The sequence below is a fragment of the Brachycentrus maculatus genome, unplaced genomic scaffold (genome assembly GCF_059751285.1).
Source record: "Brachycentrus maculatus isolate JH-2025_06_01 unplaced genomic scaffold, ASM5975128v1 h1tg000078l, whole genome shotgun sequence".
Classification (NCBI taxonomy): domain Eukaryota; kingdom Metazoa; phylum Arthropoda; class Insecta; order Trichoptera; family Brachycentridae; genus Brachycentrus; species Brachycentrus maculatus.
Genome location: NW_028280832.1, coordinates 61,321 through 88,706, shown reverse-complemented (window position 1 = coordinate 88,706; position 27,386 = coordinate 61,321). Strand labels below are relative to the sequence as shown.

The 27,386-nt window shown below is 31.7% G+C and overlaps 1 protein-coding gene across 1 annotated transcript in view; it reads right to left on the bottom strand.

Annotated features, from left to right (window-relative positions):
- Positions 1-8,196, bottom strand: part of LOC148311045 (uncharacterized) — a 109,771-nt gene extending 101,575 nt beyond the window's left edge. Inside the window, exon 1 of the mRNA XM_088257340.1 lies at positions 7,226-8,196. Within this exon, the coding sequence (XP_088113466.1) occupies positions 7,226-8,196 (971 nt within the window). The remainder of the gene's footprint in view (positions 1-7,225) is intronic.
- Positions 8,197-27,386: the final 19,190 nt, after the last annotated feature.

Sequence of the window (27,386 nt, the reverse complement as noted above, 5' to 3'; positions counted from 1 at the left end):
AGATTAATAATAAAAATGAAGATTTACAAATTACACAGAAACAGTGCTTGAAGAATGAAAATAAAAATAATGTGGAAAAAATTTCTACAAAATATAAAATAAAATATTTTCCAGAAAAGAAAAATTTCGAAGCAGATTGTATGAGCAGGAATCCAGTATTAGAATCGAAGGAAAATGCAAATGAACAATTAAAAGTTGTAAATTTGGTTAAATTAGAAGATATTTTAAAAGATCAGAATAAAAATGAAGACATACAAATAACACAGAAACAGTGCTTGAAAAATGAAAATAAAAATAAAGTAGAAAAAGCTTCTACGAAAGATAAAATAAAATATACTCCAGGAAAGAAGAATTTAGAAGTAGATTGTCTAAGCAGGAATCCAGTATTAAAATCGAATGAAAATGCAGATGAACAATTAAAAGTTGTAAATTTGGTTAAATTAGAAGATACTTTAAGAGATCTGAATAAAAATGAAGACATACAAATAACACAGAAACAGTGCTTGAAAAATGAAAATAAAAATAAAGTAGAAAAAACTTCTACGGAAGATGAAATAAAATATACTCCAGGAAAGAAGAATTTAGAAGTAGATTGTCTAAGCCGGAATCCAGTTTTAGAATCGAATAAAAATGCAGATGAACAATTAAAAGTTGTACATTTGGTTATATTAGAAGATACTTTAAGAGATCTGAATAAAAATGAAGGAATTCAAAAGAAAAAAACAAATGGATTGAGAAAAACTGTGTCTACTTTAAAAGGGTCAAGAAGAAAAAAAAAATACAAAAAAAAGAAAAAAAAAGAACGAAAAAAAAAGGAAAAAAAGAAAAAAAAAACAAGAAAGAAAAAAAAGAAGGAAAAAAGAAAGGAAGAAAAAAAAAAAAAAACTTTATCATATCACTAAACTTATACAAGAAGATGATCCGGAGGACGAGTGAAAATTTTACTATGAATTTTCATCCCCAAGGGGGGAGATGTAATAAAATAACTAGGTACCTACCTATACATTTTATTAAGTACTTACAAAAAGCACCTACATAAAACAGTTCTACCACCAGATGCCGCATGCGTCGCTCAGAAGAAAACAAAAGACTTCCGATAAGATTATTAACTGTCAGAATCAGATAGATAGATAGATAGATAGATATAAAAATTATTATAAAGATAAATTAAGAATAAACTTTAATTACAAAGCAACACATTGTTTATTTTATTATTATACACCCACTTTACATATTATTTACACTTAATTTTCAAAAGGAAAATATTACCACGTTATATATATATATATATATATATATATATATATATATATATATATATATATATATATATATATATATATATATATATATATATATATATATATATATATATATATATATATATATATATATATATATATATATATATACATATATATAGACCAACCTTTGGCGGTCGTTAGCCCGTCCAGACTTCCATATTTTTCTTCAGATATTTTTATTAATTTTTATTTCAGAGGAACGTCATGCGTGGTAATCAAATGTACTTATCACTACCCTACTAAATTTATTCACCACACATGAGAGAAATAACATAATTCAGTATAAATTAACATGGAGTTACTGTATCTCTCACTCGAACAAACTAACCTGGTTTATCAATAAAACGTTATGGTATTTCAATATCATCATCCACCATGCTCTAGGAAGCAAGTTATTCCGGTAACTGAGTAAGCCATACAACTTGTAATATCGCTCACTCCTTTCAAGAACGTCATAAATCGAAAATTGTCAATTTTCAGTTGGGCGTGTTTTCAGAATGCCCAAAAAGTGTACTATATCACAGCAAAAGAGGCATATTTTTAACTTAATATTTACCCGCTACAGGGCAAAAAATTTTGTTTTAGCATTTTGAATAAAAAGTATTGTTTAATTATTTTTTTAAGTATACTAAATATTTTTCAAATGGAGAAAAAACCTTTAGGTTTTACCTAAAAAGATCTGTTGCACAGTAAAAACTTCAATAAGTGGCTTGATATTTATTTTTAATACATTGTGTTATATTTTTAAACTTTAAAAACGTTCTCCTGAAAAATCAAGTTTTTTGATTTATGACGTTCTTGAAAGGAGTGAGCGATATGTATGGAGTAATCGTAAATAAATATATCAACTTAATAATACATATGAAGAAGCTAAATGATTTTAAAACGCACAACAATTGATAAAAGTAACTATGTATGTTATTGAATTTATGAGGCAATTTTTTTCGGTAATAAAAGCAGAGCATGTCAGAGAAACCCTTGCCATGTTCAAGTAATGGATCTTTGTCAGACGGGAGGAATATCTAATTTAACATACTCAACCTATAAAGGATAGTTTTGTGTGTTTTAATAGTCGATATAATTAATATTTTCATTCATCATTTTATTTTGGAAAATTCGCCTTCTTAAAAACGTGGGCCTTAATTACTGAACAATTATTTTTAACATATTTAATTTATTTTCATTGAATGATTCCGGAGTCACTTTGTGATAAAATCTATTCATTTTTAAAATAATAATTATTACAAATGAATAATTTAGTAGCGTTTATTAAGTTTGAGACATCCATAAAAAATAATAACAGCCTATGACGGTCGTCAGCCCCGTAAATGCCCAGATTTCCATATTCTTCATCTTTGATAAGATGTCAAAAAACAATATAAAAATAACTCCTGTCATTGGAGATAATCCAGATTTTGTGAACAAGTATTTGGACACACTCAAAATGTTGTAAATAAATAACTTTTATAAAAATCAATAATATAATAAACGGTGTTGAAAAATGATGCGGAATGCATCGAAACACGTGTCACAGTAGATTTTAAGAAATAGTGGTATTAACTAAGTAAAACTTCAATTAAAATTGGATAGATTTTACCACAAAGTGACTGCCGAATCAATTAATGCATTTAAACTAGTTTAGTTATTGTTTCGGCATTAACTTTGTGGTAAGACAATGATTAAAGAAAACACTTCGTTTTTTACCACTTGAGTTTTATTATAGACTACATGTTTCAGAAGTTAAACTTCCATCATTCAGGTCTGTATAGTTATTATACAGACCTGAATGATGGAAGTTTAACTTCTGAAACATGTAGTCTATAATAAAACTCAAGTGGTAAAAAACGAAGTGTTTTCTTTAATCATTGTAAACTAGTTTAGTATGTGAAAATGTTTAGTATCGTTGTAAGAGAGTTGAATACGTGATCAATACTGCAAGAAATACTGTGACAGTTTTCTTGAAATCCACGACATGAATCTGTTAATTATTACTGCTCATCTAATTTGTATAAACTGATCATTTGTAAGCTAATACATGGGTTAAAAACTTAATCTGGCCAGCATTAAAATCTAATACTGGTTTTAATTTCTAGAAGCATTTTGATCTTCCATGATTTCTAAAAATAATGACCAATAATAAATAGATTGTTGTACCAGCTACTGAGAAAAAAATAGCACTTTTTTTGTTTCATTTGACATTTCTACTTCTAATTCTTACCATTATTATATCCATGTGGTGTATAGGGCACTGCATCATTTCTATGCAGTTATATCTTTATCGTTAATTACCGCGTATCAGGTACGTATAGCAGTCAATAGTGATAAAAGTGGTTGTCAATCATGGGTAGAATGCTAAATGTTACACGTGTGTAAAGTGATCACTAACCAGCCTATGATAAGACGTTAGCCCTGCAAATACCCAGACTTCCATATTCTTCTTCATCTGTATTGAGATATCAATAAAATGAAAAAATAAACCCAGATTTATTAACAAGTGTTTGAATTCACTCAAAATGTTGTGAATATGTAATTAATTTAATTAATTAATTCGGCAGTCTCAATGTTGTCAAATCTATCCATTAATAATTTATGTTTTACTCGGTAAATACCACTGAAACTTAAAATGTATTGTGACACGTGTTTCGATGCATTACGCAGCATGTATCGAAACACGTGTCATAATAAATTGTGTTGCGACGCATTACGCATCATGCATCGAAACACGTGTCACAATAAATTGTGTTGCGACGCATTACGCATCATGCATCGAAACACGTGTCACAATAAATTTTAAGAAATAGTGATATTTACCACGTAAAACTTAAATTAAAAATGAATACATAAATATTTTATCGTAGGTACCTAAATTAATTACACGAAAAAATTATGAATACTTATACTTTTACTGTGTGAATGTTTGCTTATTATTATTATTGGTTCGTTGAACTGAGACGGTGTACAGCAGCCATACTCAACCTGCGGTCCGCGGGCCGCATGCGGCCCGCCAAGCTTTTTTGTGCGGCCCCCAACACATTTATTATCAGGAACATGATTTACAAAATCTGGCATTCTATAAATATAGAATCGTATATCTTGAGATTTATTTCTACTTTGACGTACAGACATGGAAACCCGAAGAGGATGGTCGTTGTCGTGTCAACATCAGATCTGGTATAAGAGTGTTGCTACTGCACACGCTAGATTTATTCCCAAAAAACAACATTTGACAGACAAATATTTTAAAATAGTTTTGGTCATATTTTTATAAATCTCAAATGGTTTTCCAAAAAAACGGGGGTGGTGGGTTTCATGATATTTTTTGTCATACCAGTATAGTGTTGCGGCCCGCGTAGCTTTACAAATATATGTATGCGGCCCGAAGAAAAAAAAGGTTGAGTATCATTGGTGTACAGTGTACAGCTCGCCGGAAGTGACTGGAGCATGTTATTACTTATTTATGGTTTATATTATGGCGGGTACAGGGGGCTTTATGATGTCACAAAACTATATTATTGCCAAATGAGGAAATCGTCACACCGTGAATCGTGAAACCCATTGGATTTCAGTACAGTAAAACCTCGATATAACGTTTTGAGTGTGTCCAAATACTTGTTCACAAATCTGGATTATCTCCAATTATATGAGTTATTTTTCGTGTTATTTTTTTTGACATTTCATCAAAGATGAAGAAGAATATGGAAGTCTGGGAATTTACGGGGCTGACGACCGTCATAGGCTGGTTTAAGTGATCACTTTACACTTTAAGTATTTGAACACTATCAAAATGTCGTAAATAAATTAACTGGTCTAATAAATAAATAACTCGATATAACGGACTATTTAGAGTGAAGGGGTGTCTGTTAAAGCCGTAGACCGGTATTTAAAAATCTTCTTCTTTCTTTCAACCTTATCCGCATCCAATGGTGCATATGGCACTGAATCGTATTGATGCAGTGTTATCTTGATCGTTAGTTACATGAAGGCGAGGTGATCACTCGATAGAACTATAAATTTGACGGATTCGATCTGCGGTCAGTCCAGGGTAATATTAAATAAATATTTGAGTGTAAAATCACTGATATTTATTTTCAACCCCCCCCCCTGGGAATCGAACTCGGGACCTCCAGCACGGTAACTAAATACGCTAACCGTTACACTACGGAAGCGTATCAATATATAAAAATAGCTGAAAATATTTTTATTTTGAAAATATAATAACTTTATTTAGATATAAATAAACAATACAAAACACAAACCAATTCTATTTATTGTCTTCGGAGACTTGGTATAATGTGAGTATCATGGTCGTCAAAATTTTTTTACATGCATACTTGAATTTAAGCATGTATAATATTATATAATACATAATATTTAATACATTTTATATCAGGACGATTTTTATTTTCTTATATTTGACTAGATTTTCTGTCCGTTATGTCCGAAGTTCGTCAAATCGAGATCCGTTATATCGAGGTTTTACTGTGCACATTAACTGAGACTTCGAAATGCTTTGTATACTGATGGAACGGTAATTTTATTGTGCAGAAAAATTTAAGCGTACATATGCTTGTATTGTTGAATCAATGAATTTTGACAAAACGAAATTCTGTCAATCGCATCCGGGTAACGTCGGTCTGTAGTCAGCTGGAGAGCTGTCATTTTTATTTGTTTTGTGGTGCCTATAAATGTTCGATGTATTGACAGTTTAAAGTTTTTTTCATCGAACGTTTATCAGGAAACAATGAAAAAAAAATTTAAAAAAATCATGAAATTGAAACAAAATTAATTTAATAATATTACCCTCCATATTTTCATATATTATTTTGTTTTATATTTGGGCATATAAAGAATTTCTTTTAGGACTATCGTGATAATCCCCATGTGTTATTATGCATATGTTTTCATTTATTTAATTTTTAAATGATTTGATTTAAATACGAAAGGATTTTTTTAATATTTTAATGCTCGGCTACTAGATAAAAGCTGTATTACTGGATAAAAGTATCGAATTACTAGATAAAAACTGTATTTAAAAAAAAACATGTTACATTCAAATGTTTCATTTAATGAAAACTGATCACACACACACACACATACACATATTGAAAGTTCGGAATACGTAAAAATCTTTTGGACACATCCCTGAAATTATTTAATTTATGGATATTCTCCAAAATGCTTAGTAACTAATTAACACAGGCCAACGTTTTTAATTCATACTCAAACAAATAGACGCAGACGTGTAGCTCCAGAAAAGAAAAAGAATAAACATAATGTCAACACAGATATCTGTATTGTTGAGAAAGTCAATATCCTTCACCTTATGTAAATGTAGTAAGTAAATTCGAAGCGTGTTTAGGAAAAAAACAGTTGAAATTATTAGGAATATTTGAAACTGCTGTTTGCTTGATTTTTTTATCCGCTGTCGTGAAGTTTTTTTTTTGGATTGGATCTTGATAATATACCATAGGTATATTATCAAGATCCAATCCAAAAAAAAAAATATATAAAAACATATATATTTTATATATATTTTGTATAAAATATATATTTTGTATATTATATAAAAACGTGTCAGAAATGAAGACTCTAAGAAGCATATCTGTCAAGAGTCTACGAGACAGAATAGGGAACGCCAGGATAAGGGAAATATGCGAGATGGAAGATGTCGTTAGATGGGGAAGGCAACGAAGGAGACAATGGTATGAGGAGAATGTGTGAGGAAAATGAAACCATCCAGACTCCCCCACATTGCACTTTACGGCCATCCCTGTGGTAGACTCTGGGCAGACCATTAAAAGATGAATCGACAGCTAAGAATCGACATCGCAGGAGGCTAGTCCCTCCCTAAAACAGGCCACAAGGCTTACACCATGTAGAAGAAGAAGAAGAAGATTTTGATTAAATAATATATATTTTACCGTTTGTTTCCTGCATATAGTTCTTCGGGAACATCTCCTCCGATACACTTCGCAAGAACTTCGTTCCTCGCTTCTTTCACATCGAAGAACACTCTCCCACCCGATTCCGTCCCGAAATTAGAACTAAGGGAAGAACTAGCCCTTAACAATTCCAAAGATCTACAAACACTACCCTTGGGAAAATGTCTCGTAGGCACTTGAACTGTGGGATATTTTTCTGTTTTTGGTCTATCGGGACACAGGTTGGAAGCCTTTTTTCTTATATATTTGCGAAGACGTAAAGAAAGCATGAAGCGAATTCGTATATGCCGTTTAATATTTCTGTCGTATCTTATCTGTTCTTTAGTTACTTTGCTGTCTTTGATTCGGGAGGAGTTAGATTTTTTGTGTCGCTTTGTTTTTACTTTTTCTTTGAGTTTTCTAATATGTTCTAAATAATTTACACCGCCGGTTTTTGTTCTTAGTTCTATCGGGTCTACGTAGATTGGTTCTACGGAATCTTGTCCGTTGTTTGAGTTCGTCTTCCAACCTCTACTTAGAGACCAGTTACCATCCGAGGTAGAATAACTTATTTTTGACTGCTTGCCCAGTGATTGATTTTCAGGGTTGTCGCTCTGTTCGTACTTGAAATTACTTCTGAAAGAATAGGCATATCCTCTTCGTCTCATCCAAGTGTTTTCGCAGGTCTCTGAGGATTTGTTCAAAGGCAAATTTTCTACTGAATTCTCTTTCGGAGTGTCGCTTTTTGGCACTTTATTCAATCGGACACCAAATAGCTTGTCTTTCAAGACTTTAACAGCGAGACTGCACTGCTGACGTCTCAGGTTGTTCCTCTTTTCCTTTTCTCTTTGTAACTCCCGTCTAATCTGTTCCTGTGTCATGGGAGACCAATCTCCAGCTTCCGAACAGCAGCATATTTCTTTCACAAACTGCACTAACGCGTTGCAATACGACAGTGGGTCCTTCGCCATCGTTCACACTGAACAGTTCATTTTGGTTCAGAATAATTCGGTTATTCTGATATCGCAATCGATTGCATTATCATTTTCACAGGTTTCGAAAATCATTATTGTCTCCGTTGATATATTTTTACATGTTTCACTATAATAGCATTTGAAAATGTTACAAAAACATAGTAAATATGTAAGTAATGAACACGTAGATGCGCCTTTCCTTTCACTTATCATTACGTGAAGAACAAAAAGGTTGATGTGTTCATTACAGCAACAATTCAAAATCGCGTGCGTACTGGACAATACACAACATAATCAGATCATTGCTCTTTCCACCGTTTGAATGTATATATATCTGCTAATGAACTGTTGTAAAAATATGTACACTTTACTTTTATATTCTAGTATAAACGCACTTTAGTCCTAATATCCTTTATTTATTCTTTCCGGTACTCGTTTATAACCAAATCCTGTTAATCATAACTTGACCATTATCACTTGGGTTGTACGCAATTCACAATAACAAAAATATAACGCCACATTACTAAAACAAACACCCTTAGCAACGGCCGGTATCGAACTGTCAAAATATCTACATTTCACTAAAAACACTGTAAGTTAAAGCAACTCGGTTCACTTTAGGGTCACTTTACACGATTCACCAAACGCGGTATCACTTCGCCGTTTTTCTTCGAACTATCGCCTTCATCACAAAAACTTGACTATCCTCAACTCAGGGCAGATACGAATTGAGTATTTTCCTTTTCAATCAGTAGTTGATAGAAATCGGCGCTGGCCGGCAGCGATGCGCGTTCGTGCCTTCGCTAAATACACATAAATTATAACAATATGTAAGAATTAGTATTTGCACGGTACCGACTAGAGCGGCCAAGATCCGCGACGGAGGTTTTCTTCGTGTTTACAAGTTTTTTTCACGTTGTTCTACCGTAAGACATCGCTCTCGTGTGAAGGCAGACGCCGGCAAAATGGAAAGTCCGATCCGAAAACGACACCGCTTATCAAAAATTCATACACTGGCCTCAAAATCAAAACAACTCGGTGAAATTTAGATTTAGGGTTTGGCTCCAGCGTAAGTGGACCGAATTCGACTTGACGACAGTGATTATAGCGTTAATCGTTCACTACCAACGAAATCGAGGCCCGGACCGCGGTATCTCGTTTATCAACCATTATCAAAGTAGCTCGCGAGAAATAAATATCACGTTTTTTTGACGAGAACCGGCTTTCGGAAAAGTCTGATGCAGCGCGAGGTTTGACGAACGAATGATCTGGAACAGAGATCGATTCAATTGTTGGTTTAATCGTTAAAAAAACTCGAACTCCGAGATTTCTCCGCTTATCGGTACAGGTGGTACCTACGGCAAACTGTCCTCAGGCCGCCATATCAATTTCACTTTTTCCGGTAACACCGATCCGATTATTAATTTACCAACAATAAGTCGTGAAGAGTAAATAATGAAAGCGATATTATAAAATTTCTCGACGAGGAAGTTTTCTACGCGCACGTTACGAATATATCGTGTATAAAGTCACACTGACAGGTGGACGCGATCGGTCAGTATGGAGTGACCAGTCGAATTGTTACCTATTGTCTCTCTGCCCCCTTCATTATGTACAAATTACCCCATTTTGTCGGACCGTGAGGTCATCCGCGGAACCAGGCGACCAGAAACGTGAGAAGGTTTTGAAGTTCAGTGCGTTGCACCGGAAAGCTTAAGTTTGCATTCATTGTTCCACATTGTTCTAATTTGAGCGTGACCAACTTACATATCCTCGAGCGACAACGTTCTAACAAACAAAAAAATTAAACATATACGAAGCGACAATAAAAAATTTTAAACAACGCTAAGCATCAAGCATTCATGAATTACAATTTTTACTACATTTACGAAACATTTTTTTATTACGATTATAAAAAATCGTATCGTTAATGTTAATATATTTTTTTTAATAAACTTGTTTTGTTAAAAACTTATTCAATAAACAGAAAATAGCAAATTTCAACTAAAATATTTTTAAACGTAGATCAAGTAACATTTTTTGGAAAGAGTTTCCAATCAAAAAATGGCTAGTGAAAAAGTGCAACTAGAATATTGTTGTTCTAAGGCAAAATGTCGCGTGGATGTCATGTCCGTTTCCGGTTATCTTGAGGATAAAAATAACACACGATTAACAAAAAAATATTTTAATCAATTAATTATTGTATATGTATATATATATATATATATATATATATATATATATATATATATATATATATATATATATATATATATATATATATATATATATATATATAAATATATATATATATATATATATATATATATATATATATATATATATATATATATATATATATATATATATATATATATATATATATACATATATCTATATATATTTATATATATATATATACATTTATAAATATTTATACCCTTTTTTCTTAAGGTATGGATACATCTATCTACGTAATATGTAATACGTAGTGTGGATAAATCCATCTACGTAAGTACGTGTACGGTTGGAATAATAGTATCAACTAATAAAAATGGTTAAGAACAATGTTTGTGTTTAATTCGTTTAAAAAATCTTTAAAAACTGGGTTAAAAAAAACGGGGTTTTCATCGACAGTTATTCTTTGACAAAATTAATTTTTATGTTTTGCATTCTCTTCATGTATGATTATGAGTTTTAGAAGTTTAACAAAGACGGCTGTGTTCGCTTAAGGATTTTAGTACCAGTAATACATGATTATTTTTTACTGAATAAGGGTAGGATTCAGGGGGGTGGGGATTAGATTATCTCTTTTCAAAGTAGACTTTTCATTTCAAGGCCAATTATGAAATGCATTTGTGAATTTCGTTAACACAGTTATTATATTGCGACAACAATAACAGCGATTATACTGGAATTTTCGTGAAATACGCAAAATTTGGATTGTGATTCTATTAGCATTAATAAAAATAATATCGATTTATTCCGTTATTTGAGTGACGAAAAATTAGCGCAACATAAATGTGCAATTACAGAAATATTTAGATTCTAAAGATGTTATCATATAAGCCGATACAAAATCATACTATCATACTAATTGACTAACCAACCATCACGTCGCTTCCCCGCAGAGATAGGAAGAAAGAATACTCTGCCTACCTCTGCGGAGTATAATATCACATCACTCTGTCTTTGAAAACCACTGTTAGCCTCTACCACATTCGTGTATCTCCTCATACATACCTACTCACCGATTATTCCGACTCCTGACTTGGTCATTTTATTATATCAAATACTTAAGTCATACCAATAATTCCTCAGTCGTCCTTTGCTCCTATTATCAACTAAATCCGCCTCATATTCTACATGTCTAAACCATCTCAACACACCTTTCTAAATTTTATCGACAATTTAAGCTTATCTCAGCCTTGTATTTCTTCCTTAATACACCATCCGAACACCTATCGTACATCGTTTTGACGCACATTAGTCTGAGAGATTCCATTTTGAATGAATTCAGTTTACTTTCATCTTTATTTTGCCAACTCCATGCTTCACTTCCAAACATATATTTTAATACTTTCATATGTCCCAAATTCAAAGACAAAATCGATTCAATAAAAAATGGATTAATTTCGAATAAGTCAAGTTCAAATAAGTGCATCGTTTCTGTGACGTTATTCCTTGCCAACTTACGAAAACAACGTTTTTACGAAGGCGAATTTTCCAAAAGAAAATATTGGTTATATCGGCTGTTATAAACACAAAACGAGTCCAATACAATCCTTTATAGGTTGAGTGTGTGAAATTAGATATTCCTCCCGTCTGCAAATGATCCATTATAAAAAAATCTATTGTTGACACTATTTTTAAAAATTTATACTCTCTGTTGCTATCCCACTCGCTCAGGAAGGATGTAAAGAGAAATCGGAAGTAGCAGTCGCCTCTAATGTCCGGTGTACATATGTGTAGGTACTATGTACCTTTTACTGTCATTGTAGTGTATATCTATGAACACATAGATTTACATATATTATAATGTCAGGCGGGAATAATAGCTATCACCCAAATACGCAAAACTGTGTGTATAAATAAATACATCTAATTAATGGCAACACATCAGATAAAAAAAAACATTAAATTATATCAATTAAAATGTTATTACCACTTTTTGTACATCTCAATATGAATAAGATTATGGAAGTCTAGGTATTTGCAGTCAAAGGCATTACCAGCCTAAAAGATTTTTGAAATAAAATATTATAACATATTATCATCCGTAATATATACATATTATAAATACATATAAGCAGGTTTTTTTCTCCATGTTACGCGGTGGAACGGCGTTCTGGCACTTTTTTCATGGATAACATTTTTTTAATTTTCAAAATCATTAGGACAAAACAATATTTTAATTATTGTTTCGGCATTAACTTTGTGGTAAGACTTGTTACAATGATTAAAGAAAACACTTGTTTTTTACCACTTGAGTTTTATTATAGACTACATGTACATTTAAGGCCAAATTATGAATTATCTTGAAAATTTAGAAATCCAAAAAAACCTGAATTCTAATAATAATTTATTAAATAATATATTGTTTCAAAATTCTTCACCATTGCTTTCCATTTTTCCTTTGTTTGCAAACTCCGTCCCTTGACTAACCCTTTCCCCTTACTTTCCCCTCTCCTTATTGATAGAACAATTTTATATTTTATATTTTAGTTATTATACAGACCTGAATGATGGATGTTTAACTTCTGAAACATGTAGTCTATGATAAAACTCAAGTGGTAAAAAACGAAGTGTTTTCTTTAATCATTGTAAGACAAAACAATGTTTGCTATTACGTTATTAAAATCCATATTTATATAATTCATCAAAATCACAAAATATGGTATTTTAAAGAATATTTGTAAGATATTTAAATAAAATAAAATAAAATGTAAAAAGCTTGACGTGAAGTGAGTTCCAGGACATATTTGTTTTAAAAAATCCCTGCGAATAGGTGATAGTAAATTATACATTCAATAGCACGATGAAAGAAAAATTATATTTAATTAATTCTTAATCCATCAATGAAGCCTGTTTGAACCCTCCACTCCTTGCCTGATTCTACGTCTTTGTATTGCTCATCTTCGTCAAATTTCAAGTTTTATAAGTATATCACAAATATGGCAATTATTTAATCGTTCATACAACAGCAAAATAATCAGAGGGATAGTCATATGAGGAGTTGCACAATGTGGAATCAGCGAAAAATGTTTGCAAAGACGCATTGGTGCGGCGTCTAAATTTAATTTTAATTTAAGCTAAGGCTAAATCTAAATTTTCTACTTGTGTCCTTGGGACGTTTAAGGTGTAAGTTAGGGTAAGAGCTTATTCTTATTTTTGTTTATTTATTCATTTACATATATTTTTTACCAGTGGGAACATTGACAATAGGGGGGAGGCCTTAGTCTTCGTCATATTGATAATCATTGATTTTTTATTATTTATATTTTAATGAATTTCTATTGTTTTAAAATGTTGCAGTTTACGACTTTTCGTATTTATATTTTTTAAGGTTTCTACGTTATTGTTGTTATATTTGTTATTATTTTTATACCCACTGATAGATAAAATAAAATAATAATATTAAAAAGTAATGCAATAAATGTAATAGCTATTTTTAATTTAAGTTTAACTTGTAAATAGGTACCACTATTTCTTAAAATCGACTGTGACACGTGTTTCGATGCATTCCGCACTTTCATCACCGCAACACTGTATCAACGTGTCACAGTAGATTTTAAAAAATAGTGGTATTTACTAAGTAAAACATAAATTAAAGATGGACAGATTTTAGCACAAAGTGACTGCCGAATCAATTAATGAAAAATAAATAGCTCCTACCCTCTCTTCATTCTGCAACATTCCAAGGACACAACTCTAATATTTAGACTAAGCTTCACATACGGTGTTTGCCGTATGTGAAGCTAAAATGATGCGGAATGCCTAAAAACACGTGTAACAATAGATTTTAAGAAATAGTGGTAATTACCAAGTAAAACTTAATTTAAAAATGGATAGATATTACAACAAAGTGACTGTCGAATCAATTCATGTTAACATTTTGGTGAAAATAGTAAAGATACCTAATCATGTATATATGAGTGTGTTTGCATATAACATACGTATGCAATTGGTTAGAGCCTTTTGTACAAAAGGTGTCACCATACGAAAGTGCAAATTTGCATGTGCAACAAAGTTTTCTTCTTGAATTGCAAACAGAATAATTAAGTTTTCGTTCTACTTTACTACGTGTGATGAATCCATTATGGACCTCCACTTTTACTAATATTACAGCCGCTGTGAATATTTCATTAAGGCTTATAGAATTCATCAAGCGTCCGGCTACGTTTTTTTAGAGTATATATTTGAATTTATGTGATTTTTAGAATATATATATTGAAATAATATTTAAATTTGTCATTTTTAAACTTCTTACCTTTAAATTACTGCTTTCTTTTCAAAACAGTTTATTTAATTCGAAGAAATACTTATTTTTTCAATACAGAAACGAGGTTTCAAGTAAAAAATTCAATTGCATCAAATGTTACCGGGGTTAATTAAGTTAAAATTAGTTTTTCTTTAAATAAGTATAAATAAGTTAAAAAAAGTTTTTTTTAAATGTATATAAATATAAATATATACATATATATAAAAAAAACCCTTATCCGCACCCAATGGTGCATAGGACACTGCGTCATATAAACTCAGTGTTATCTTGATCGTTTGCACATGAAGGAAAGGTGATCAGCCCTCCGCTTCAGGTAACAGTCCAGGGTAATATTAAATAAATATGACAGTGAAAAAAAAAATATATATAAATATATATACATATAAATATATTCTATAAAAAATTGCGCAGACAACACGGCTTCTCGCGCGGCCGTCGCTTTCTGAATTAGTTCGTTTGAGATCTTACCCTTAACACTTCTGTTTTGTCAGTTTTGTGCAATACATCCTGCAGTTGTCACGCAATTGTCAATGGTCACCTTCATATTGTAGACAAAAACAAAGTAATATCCATGAATATTGAATTTTGTCCACGCACACTCGTACATGCGTGTATATATGTACACACATTGTACAATGAACACACAGCCATCGCGACCGGTTAAGTTAGGGGTGGCCAACCTATGGCACGCGTGCCATAGGTGACACGTGAATGAAGAGAAAAAATAAATGTGACTTGACAAAAAATTAAATGAACTTTAAGATATGGTATAAAAAATTCAAAACGTATTTAAATAGCCATGTGTATTTTCTTCGTTCATCAAAAGTTTCGCAAACGAAGGATATGACGACATTCATGTACAAATAGATCGCAATTTTAAATACTCTCCGCACGGTGTTCGTCCTCCGATGTGATTTTATTTTAAATAAAATCTCAGTAATAATGAAGTTTTAAGGGTTCTACATTTTTTGTATTAATCCTAGTTATTATTTATATATTTTATGTTGCCATTAATAAGGACTTAATTATTTTTATCAGTGTACTAATGCTTTGTTTATAAAAAAAATCTGAAGTTACACAAATATTTTATGCATTTTTATTTCCATGCGACACATTATTATATTGAAATGTTTTTTTTGGCACTCAGGCTACAAAAAGATTCGCCATCCCTGGGTTAGGTGATTTCCATCTGCCCGAGAAGAATAACTAATTTAACGTTTTGGAAATGGAAAACAAAAGCAAGGTCGCATTTAAATGAAGCGATAAAAATCAAAAGTGAACCCGCAAGTTTTATAACAATGGTGTCCCGAATCGATTCATTTCATATTTTATATTTAATTTTTCACAGTTGTAAATGGACCACCCAACAGAAAACTAAAGTAGGCATAGTGAAGAAATATTCGAGATAAAAATCATTGTTTCGACCTTTGTTTAAAACCAAATATTATCAATTTATATTTGAAGCACTGACTTTGTGATTTTTCATTTTATAATGAAAATGTAACTTTGTTAAAATTTTATCATAACTTGATTATAATGTCTACCGGTTTCGAAGTTAACCGCTTCTTTATCAAGACCGATTAAAGTACAAATATTATTATTATATTTTTTTGCAAAAATGTTAGTAATATTAGTATATAACCACTCAACGAGATTTTTATATCTACCGGTTTCGAGACGTACCCGTCTCATCGTCAGGACAATCACTACACCAGCATGCAAACAATACTACCCGTCACCACCATAGCACTATGTACACACTTAAAACTACACAAAATCTCTACCCGAAGACCAACATGCATGTTTGCATGCTGTGGTAGTGATTGTCCTGACGAAGAAACGGGCACGTCTCGAAACCGGTAGACATAAAAAGTATACGCACTAAACTTCTGTGAGACGTTTTTCGAAGAGTGTTTCAAGACTAAATGTAAAATCTAAATGACATTATAGAAAAATAACAAATTAATCCCTAATATGCAGAATGAATACGTTATTTTTCCTGTTCACATAAAATTCATCCATCCGTAAAAAAAAAACAAAATTCGTCACATTATTATTTTATATTTGATAAAAGCTTTAGTTAGCGCTGCCTTTCGACGCGATTAGAAACTATGTAAGTAAATGGTTTCCGTCTACCACCGCTAGATGGCAGTAATGTCGTAAATCGTCAGCTGTTCAATGATTTCCTCTGCCATATCGGAAAATACTATCATGTTCATAAAAAAAATGTATCGTCCAGTGAGATTAAAATAATTCATTAATACACGAAAAGGGTAGTTATATTAATAGAAACTCATAGAGCAGTAGAAAAAACTATGAAGAAATATTTTTATAGTGTGATTTGAGAACTACATAAAAATATGCAAGACATCAAATATAAAATTAAAGAACCTTCTTAACACTTTATTTGCCAACGAAGTCTGGGTATTTACAGGGCTTACACCCTGTCATATGTTGGTTTAAGTGATCACTTTATACTCGTGTAACATTTAACAATTCTACACATTATAAACCTTTGGCAATCACACTACTCAAATTTCGGAAGCTATATTTATGCTTCAATAATAAATACCCTGTTTCACAATACTACTTCTATATCTATGGTCGAGTTTAGTAAGTTTTTTTTTTTTTAATAAGTGGATACCTTTATAAAACATGAATGTTAGATTCTTCCCGAATTATTTTACACACTAGGAGACATTTTAAATATTTAATAAACTTATATTTTAATCAGTTATTTTTTCACAATATTTTGAGTGTGTCCGAATTTTTGTTAATAAATTTCGGGTTCATTTCCACTTAGAATAAAATATTCTGTATAGAGATATCAATATAAATAACTTCTCAGTGGAGTCGAACCTAGAATTTGTGAACAAAATTTGAACGCACACAAAATATTGTGTTATACTTGCGGGGGGGCCACACGCCTCTCCGCGAATATTATTTTTTAGAATGTGTATTGGAATCTGATTTTTTTTAGAATAATTATATTGAAAATAAATATTTTGACTCGTTACCTGCCAATAAGTCTTTTCTTTTCAAAGCCATGTATTTCTTTCTAAGAAAAACTTATTTTTTCAATAGAATAACAATGTTCCAAGGAAAAGAAAAATAATTACGTTAAATGTTATCTGGGTCCAAAGAAAATTATGTTACGGTCTATTGATTACTGGGCATAAATAAAGATGAGAACTTGTTTACGAGAGAATAAAGTAACATAAAATCTAAACAGATGGGATCAATAAAAATATATTTTGCAAAACAAACAATTTTCTTTCCGTTTTCCTGTACTTCAAGTCGGAATGTTGACACATTACCATGGTCAACATCGCGTCTTCCAGCGCCGCGGGCTCTTCGCAGCTTTCTTTGCGTTTCTCAACCCAAAAGATGATCGCCGGAGCTACCGTGGATGCTGCCAAACGCGCTTCTCGGACCAAATCTGACGCAGGAAAGAAAGTTATTCATGTCCACACTACACCTTACTCGGCCAGAGAAATTACCGGTATTCTATCTTAACCGGTTTTTTATGGAAGACGTGCGTCTATGTGCGAAAGATAAACATTGTATCATAGGTATACATATATTTGATTGATTCGTAACAGATTCTCAAACTTTTTTGACCCGACGCCTATTTTTCATCGCCCACCATTGAAAAAATTTATCTCTATTTACGAAAATGGTGAATATTATATAATAGGGAAATATCGAGGAAAACTTGGCATGACAAAATTGTTCAAATACTTGAAAATGTTTAAAATACTTGGTCAAGAGTAGAAGTAATTGATGGGCATATACACACATGAGGAGATGTACGAACGTGGAAAAGGCGAAGATTGTTTACAGACAGATTGCTGTGGCTTTCTAACTAACTAACTAACTAACCATCACGCCGCTTTCCCGCAGGGGTAGGCAGAGAGAATAGAGCGCCACACCACTCTGTCCTTGCAAACATTCTTCGCCTCTTCCACGTTCATGCATCTCCTCATACATACCCGTCGATGTTACGACTCCTAACCTGACCACTTTCAAGTATTTGGCATACCTGATCGTGCCATGTTTTTCTCGGTCTTCTTCTGCTTCTTTTCCCGCTAACATTCGCCTCATAAATTTGTTGTTGGTTGTCAATCATTGGTAGAATTGGTGAATATTACACGTGTGTAAAAGTGATCACTTAACCAAACATATGACGGTAAATGCCCTTTAAATGCCCAGACTTTCATATTCTTCTTCGTTCATGTTGAGATGTCAAAAAATAACATGAATTAATCTATTATATGAATTCGGATTCTATAAATACTTACATTTTTTCGAATAAATTAATCAAAAAAATATATCCAAACCCCACTACACTCATGAAAAAAGCAAGCTTTAATACAAGTAACAAATGGTTCCAACCTCCATAATCTTCTTCATCTTTGTTGAGATGTCTAAAAAAATGTCGATTTGAAAAAAAATTGTTGGAAAGAGCTTAAATTACTCGCAATCGAATGAAAGCTTATGTAATAAAACGTGAATCACCATCTTAAGAAAATACTCCCTGTATCATTATTTGTTCATTTTGTGTAATATCAAAATATAAAAATTATAGAAAACTAAATTTTTTTTGTCTTCTTTCTTTATTTCAATAATTTTATTTTTATACAAATATCAAAACGTAATAATTTTGTTTTAATGTCCTGATGATGGAATGATTTTTCCGAAACCGGTAGTCATGAATAAATAAAATTTACATTTGAAGCACTAACTCTGTGATTTTCCATTTTATAATTAAAATATAACTTTGTTTTAAAATCACTAGAAATAAAATTTTATAGTGATATTAAAACAAAGTTACATTCATGAAAGCGTGTTTATAAAAGTGGTATTTCAAAAAGTGAACAATGAATGATAAGGAGAGTGTTTTATTACTAACTAACTAACCATCACACCGCTTCCCCGCAGGGGTAGGCAGAGAGAATAGAGCGCCACACCACTCTGTCCTTGCAAACATTCTTCGCCTCTTCCATGTTCATGCATCTCCTAATACATACCCGCCGATTGTTACGACTCCTAACCTGACCACTTTCAAGTATTTGGCATACCTGATCGTGCCATGTTTTTCTCGGTCTTCTTCTGCTTCTTTTCCCGCTAACATTCGCCTCATAAATTTGTTTTACCGTTCTTTCCTCACTCATTCGTTCTACATGTCCAAACCATCTCAACACACCTTTCTTAATTTTATCCATAATGCTTATCTCAGCTTTGCATTGCTTCCTTATTTCACTATTCGCACATCTATCATCGTTTTGTCGCACATTCTTCTGAGAGTGGCTTTCTACTCTCTCCTGCGGGGAATCGGAGTGATGTTTTGTTAGTTATTTAGTTTTTTTTATCTGGTTAAGTGATCACTTTACACACGTGTAATATTCACCATTCTACCCATGATTGACAACCACAATACTCAAATTTTTGGAACTCATACATATATCATAAGTCTCATGACCCTTCATTGTTGAGCTCTCGGCAGCATCTATGATTGGTTTGCAAACTTATATTTAGAAGATACATATTTTTCTTCATTAATTTGGAAATTTTAAAAATGTAAAAATTAGTGGAGAAACCCAGGTCTGTGAACAAGAATTTGACACATCCAAAATGTACGCCTACCAAATTCTCCTTTATCGAGTATTGCCCACCAAGATTCTTTCATCGCCCGGAAGGGGGCCATATTGCCAAGTTTGGGAACCTGTGGTTTATAGATTCGTTTAACATCATGACGGGCTGTCTGATTATTATGAAGTGATACGTATAAAACACAGAAGTCATTTAGAAAGGGTTCAATGCTTACAATTTTACATTTAAAAAAATAAATAAATAAAACAAACAAACAACCTAACTTAAGTTTAAAAAACTAGTTTTACCTGTCAGTCTGATTAAATGGAATAGAAAGGAAGAGATAGCTGAAATTTCAGATATGATTAATTAATGCTTTTGGATATAACAATATTTTAGCAGCTGTCAATAAACACCCTGTCCGCCAAAAAAAAGCTTAGTATTGCGTGTATTATAATGTTCTACAGATGTCGCTCTCTATACGGTAAAAAATCTGATTTCAAAGAAAAACAAAATTGCAGATATTCAAATGCAATGTTGTGCCAAATTATTAAAGCATTGGTTAATATCTTCCGAAGATATAAGATTTTGAATAAACCATATGTTTGTCCGCCTCCGTAGTGTAATGGTCAGCACGTACTGGAGCACGTACCGTAATGGAGGTCCCGGGTTCGATTTCCAGCGGGTGGTCGAATAAATATTCGTGTTTTTTACACTTTTGTTTTTTTTTTTATACTGGTACCTACCTGAAGCGGAGGGCTGATCATCTTTCCTTCATGTATTAACGATCTATATAGCACTGCGTTTTTATGATGCATAGTGCCTTGAGCACCATTGTGGTGCGGATAAGGGTTTGAAGATGATGAAGACCATATTTTTACGAATTGTTATTTTCATGAGCGATTGATATTTACGAAATTTTTACGTACCAAAGCTATATTTCCAAAAAAAAAAATTAAAACTGTTCAGTTTATGTAGATTTAGCTTGCTCGAGTCTTTTTTGAGTCCTGGGTCCAAACCAGGAAACGTGATACAAAGGTAATCGCAGAACTCAAACAATACCATACTTTGCTAACATATGTTCATCAAAATTAATAGACTTCAGCGCCAGGGTGTACCAAGCAGAGTGGGAGAAAAAACAACAAATTACAGCAGATATGCAAATATGGTATTTATTACACTACCTTCGTATAATCTGATTCACGCTCATACCTCGCGTTAAAATAATAATCAGCTCGGTTTCATTTCCTAAAAGAAAGTGAATCGTGAACAATGCGAGGTGGTTCAGTTTCCCAAACAAGGCGGCTGTTAGCGGCTGATACCAAAACAATACGAAAATTCCTCATTTATCTTATAATTGTATGAAAAATCTAAGCTTTTGTGATGTATCGCTTTTGCGAACGACAGTTTGTGTCATATCCCCATCTACTAGTACCGTATTATTAAGTATATGTACACACCCACACACACACAGTTAAAAATATATATATATATATATATATATATATATATATATATATATATATACATATTTATATATATATATATATATATATATATATATATATATATATATATATATATATATATATATATATATATATATATATATATATATATATATATATACTCGTAACATAAAATGTACTTTATTTAGACATTACACGCCTGGATATTCGATATTCGATAGCCCGCAACTTTATTTTCTTTATACCCAGGTAACATTTAATATAAATGATTTTTTCTTTAAACACCATTTTTGTATTTCGTTTTTCTTCTATATAAATACATTTGAAAAGAAAAGAATAAAAAGGTGAGAAGTTTTTTTTTAAAGAAATTTTTTTATGAACGCTTCACTAAGTAGAACCCGTGACGAGACGTTCATTTATTTTATATATCATTAATACCTATACTAACAGTTATTCCAAGCAGTAACAGATAACAAACTTTTATAACTAGTTGATAACCAAATTTATAACGGTTTTATGTTTAATAAAATGGGTCGTCTCACAGACGTCTCATTGGTACACAAAAACAAAAGAAGAAATTTAACGACGTTATAATAAAGGTACGAGAACTCGTGAATTTCCGTGACAAATCATAGGAAATTAGCGTTATTAGCGACTAGATTCTTGGGACAGAGCAACGAAATAAACTCGTAGATCGTCGGACAGGTCGATGTCACGGTCATTACATACAATTCATGCCAGTGCAACTGATTGATGATATTTTCATACTTATAATAAATTGTCATCATAAATTACAAAGATAGGAACATGACCAACATATATTTTCTTCATATTCACATTACTGTTTTAAACCTGCAACGAACGCCCGTGATATAGAATCTGTTTGTGTTGCACTAAGAAAAGGTGAAATTATTTGAATGACCTATCCATTTTCTTTGTATCGTTTTTAAAGTCTAATGGATTGAAAGACCAATTATTTTTTATAATTATTTTCAATTTATTATTTTTAAATTAATTGTAATAAATTAATTTTTTTTAAAAGAATCGTTAATTATTTAAAAAAAAACTAACTAACTAACCATCACGCCGCTTCCCCGCAGGGGTAGGCAGAGAGAATAGAGCGCCACACCACTCTGTCCTTGCAAACATTCTTCGCCTCTTCCACGTTCATGCATCTCCTCATACATACCCGCCGATTGTTACGACTCCTAACCTGACCACTTTCAAGTATTTGGCATACCTGATGGTGCCATATTTTTCTCGGTCTTCCTCTGCTTCTTTTCCCGCTAACATTCGCCTCATAAATTTGTTTTACCGTTCTTTCCTCACTCATTCGTTCTACATGTCCAAACCATCTCAACACACCTTTCTTAATTTTATCGATAATGCTTATCTCAGCTTTGCATTCCTTCCTTATTTCACTATTCGTACATCTATCATACATCGTTTTGTCGCACATTCTTGTGAGAGATCGCATTTCGACTGCATTCAGTCTACTTTCATCCTTCTTTTGCCAACTCCATGTTTCACTTCCATACATTAGAGTTGAAACCAGGACTCTGTAATAATTAATAATTATTTTAAATGAATTATTTTAAAATTATTTTGATATATTTTTAAATGAATTATTTTTTATAATTATTTTAAAGACCAATTTTTTTTATAATTATACATTGAAAGACCATTTTTTTAAAGTCAAATCTATTGCAAGACCAATACATATTATCTATATCGTATTTTTGAAAAAGTCAAATGATAATAATTGAACTACCAATAAATTTTATTTGTATTGTATTTTTGAAGAAGTTTAATTAAATGGAAGACTAATAAATTTAAATTGAAATGTATTTTTTAAGTCAAATTAATTGTAAGACTTTTCAATTTTAATTACGTTGTATTTAAAAAAAATCATTTAAAGATCAACAATAATGAGTTGAGTTCCGTGTATATTTATTTTTGACTTAACCTCTAAAAAAACTTACTTAACTTAACCATAGATAGCCCCGAAAATTCACATGTGAAACAAGGTGTCTATAGAATGACAGACAACTTCCGAAATTTGATCAATTTGATTGTTAATCATGGGTAAAATGGCGAATGTTACACGAACCTATTTAAAGTGATCAGTTAAACCAGCCAATGGCTGATTGAAAACCCCATGATTGAGAACCACACTACTCAAATTTTGGAATTTGTATTTATCCTTTAATTGACATCTTCTTTAGTATGTGAATTTTCATAAGCCTGTAAATATGTACTTCTTGATCTATGTACAAATATCTATGGAAACATATTTTTATTTGAAATAAGTGCATATAAATACAGACGAGTATATTTCCAGCTACTTCCAATATTGATCGTTACCTTAAATTAGGTAAAGATCTTCCCAACAACTGTTAAATCTCGTATTTATTTCCCACGCCTCTGTCCATCTTTGCAGTTTGTATGCAAATTTCAAATTTCGTTCCCACAGTTCCATAATCGTCCGCCATCTTTAACTAGTTGTCAATTTTCCCGCCGAAAGTTTACGCCCAATCGAACTCGAGAGTACCTACATCTGTCGATAGTGATGTGAAGTTTCGCCAAAATTACGAAACAAAAGACCGGTAAAACGTGAGATCCTTTGTTTAAAAGGAAAATAAAATAAACTATTCAATTAGTTTAAATTACATTGGTAATGGAGGCGTTTTCGATAAAAGTGAACGTTAGAACAGTAAAACAGTTTTCCTTTTTTTAGGAAGACAATTCAAAAACTATGATTTCATCTAGAACGTAACAATCTCATAAAGCAATTTTATGACACTCATATTTATTTAATTTGTTAATAAAAGTTTGTTACTATACATTTACATTTTATATTCATCATTCCTTCGTACAATTATTTTTTAATGTACGTATTATATTTAAAACATAGACTAAAAATGTCACTTACGCATAGCGCGGGTATACAATTTAAAAATATAAAAAACAAAGTATTAAAATAAATGCGACAATCTAACAACACAAAGTTAAGTGAAAAACAATTCAATATATGAAATAAGAAAATGAAAATATATCAAATAAGATACAGCGTGCATAGTAAAAATCATTTTAAAGAATATGCGTGTAATGTATAAATAATTTCAAAGAATATAGTATATTAAGAGGATGAAAATTACCAATTAATAAGAATCATGCTAAGAAATTTATTCATACACCACGAAAAATGACTATGACTTTCTCCTGTAAACCATAGAGTAGTAAATCAATAAGATAATTGACCAATATATAAATCATCTCATCAATTCAGCAACTCGCAATCTACAAGAAGAAATCGCTGTCTTTCATCAAAAGAACAATCCAATTCATCAATGAATTCCTTGGAAAAGGGATTCATATATCGCTCACTCCTTTCAAGAACATCATAAATCAAAAAACTTGATTTTTCAGGAGAACGTTTTTAAAGTTTAAAAATATAATACAATGTATTGAAAATAAATACCAAGCCACTTATTAAACTTTTTACTGTGCAACAGATCTTTTTAGGAAAAACCTGAACCTGTATATATAAATATATATATATTTATATATATATATATTTATATATATATATATATGTATATATATATATATATATATATATATATATATATATATATATATATATATATATATATATATATATGTATATATATATATATATATATATATATATATATATATATATATATATATATATATATATATATATATATATATATATATATATATATATATATATATATATATATATATATACACATATATATGTATATAACGATATATATAATTAAATATCATTACAATGCCATATATTATCATTTTGTCGAATTATATAAATACAGATAATTATATACGTAATTACGTAAGCGCTAACATTGTTTCGTCTAATAGATTTTAACATTTTCAACAACCATAAAAATTATCAGTGAAAAAAAGTGCCAAAACGCCGTTCCATCGCGTTACATAAAAAAACCCTATATATATATGTGTACATATTCATACATATGTATATAAATTTATAAATTCACTTACATAATTAATTATTTTTTCTGTGGAGACCCAAGCCACTTTGCTTGTCTTGCCAATGGAAAATTAAAAGAAATATTGTATCTAGCCATTATGATCATTTCACGTGTCAGTCAATGTTCTTTCAGCATCTTTTTATCTTGTTCTCCAGTGAAATTAGACTGCAGATATCCCACAAACCACTTAACCTTCACTTTCATCCGAAATAACAATAGCAATTTGGAAGCACCTACATACGAGGCGAATTTCGGTGTCAGTGTGCGACCCATAGGTGCGAAACAGCGCCTCCACGCCCGAAGATGCGCGGAACACATGCCGTTATAAATGAGAAAAGTCCTTTCACTCGCTTGCTAGACTTGCTTGCTCGCTTGCGTTGTTCACTCCAGTGCCTACTGTACTTGCTAATTGCTCTCGCAATTAAAATTCTGAAATGACGCCGATGCATTTATAAAGCGTGCGTTGACTTCTGCGACGGTAGCGATGCAATCTTGGATACCGAGAAGAATACAATCGCATTGAAAATATCATTAAAGTAGCTACCTATCTAACTGACTAACTTACCACCACGCTGCTTCCTTGCAGGACATATCTCAAGACAGATGGACCCCAAGAATTTTACGATGGAGACCTTGGGAGAACAAAAGAGGTGTCGGAAGATCCCAAAAGAGATGGTCCGACGACATAGTCGCTGTAGGGGGTAAAAGCTGCCTGCAGACAGCAACCGACTGGAGGAAATGGAAAGAAGCGGCAGTGGCCTATATCCAGCAGTGGAAGATAAAAGGCTCATGAAGAAGAAGAAGAACCCATACATAATTGTTTAAGTTTTGAACTGCATAATTTATAATCATTCATGAGAAAGCTCACGTGCATGTATTTGCCAAGTAAAGAAGAAAATACAGGTATTCATCTAAAGTAAAAGCTTCATCTTGACCTAGAACTTCGTACTTATGTTACTCTCACCTTGCACTCACAATAATGCGAAATCCATCAAAGGTCATCTGCGTATAGTATTCGTATACAGGCTTTTGACCTACAGAAAACCTCCATAAGCGATTTATCAACTTCACTTCCAAGTTGACTGAGTCACTCTCTCTCTTGTAATTTTGCTTGACCAACGGAGGATATTTATCACCGACTTCATCGTATCCATTTAAATTATCATATTTTGATGCTTATTTAAAAGAAGATGCTTCGCGCTTGACTTTGAAGTAGTGCGTACGATGCAATGGTCGGAATTTAAAAAATGCGATACACAAAAAATTAAATCTGCTTTTATCTTCTATTCAAGTCGAATGGTGAGCATATTGTCCTCCCAGGATCTTTAAAAACGATTATTATCTGCATTGTATGTATGTTCCTACTGGAATCAAAATCACACACACACACACACACACACCCTTAAACACATTTTCTCTCATAAATACGTGTTTATTTGCTAGATCTACACTAAATATTTTGTACTAATCTTTATGTTTCTGTGGTTAACTTTAATTGGCTTGTTTAATGTATATCTTTTAATGTTTTGTTTTACATATGTTGCTGTTGTTAACGCAAATTAAAAAAAATTTAATAAAAAA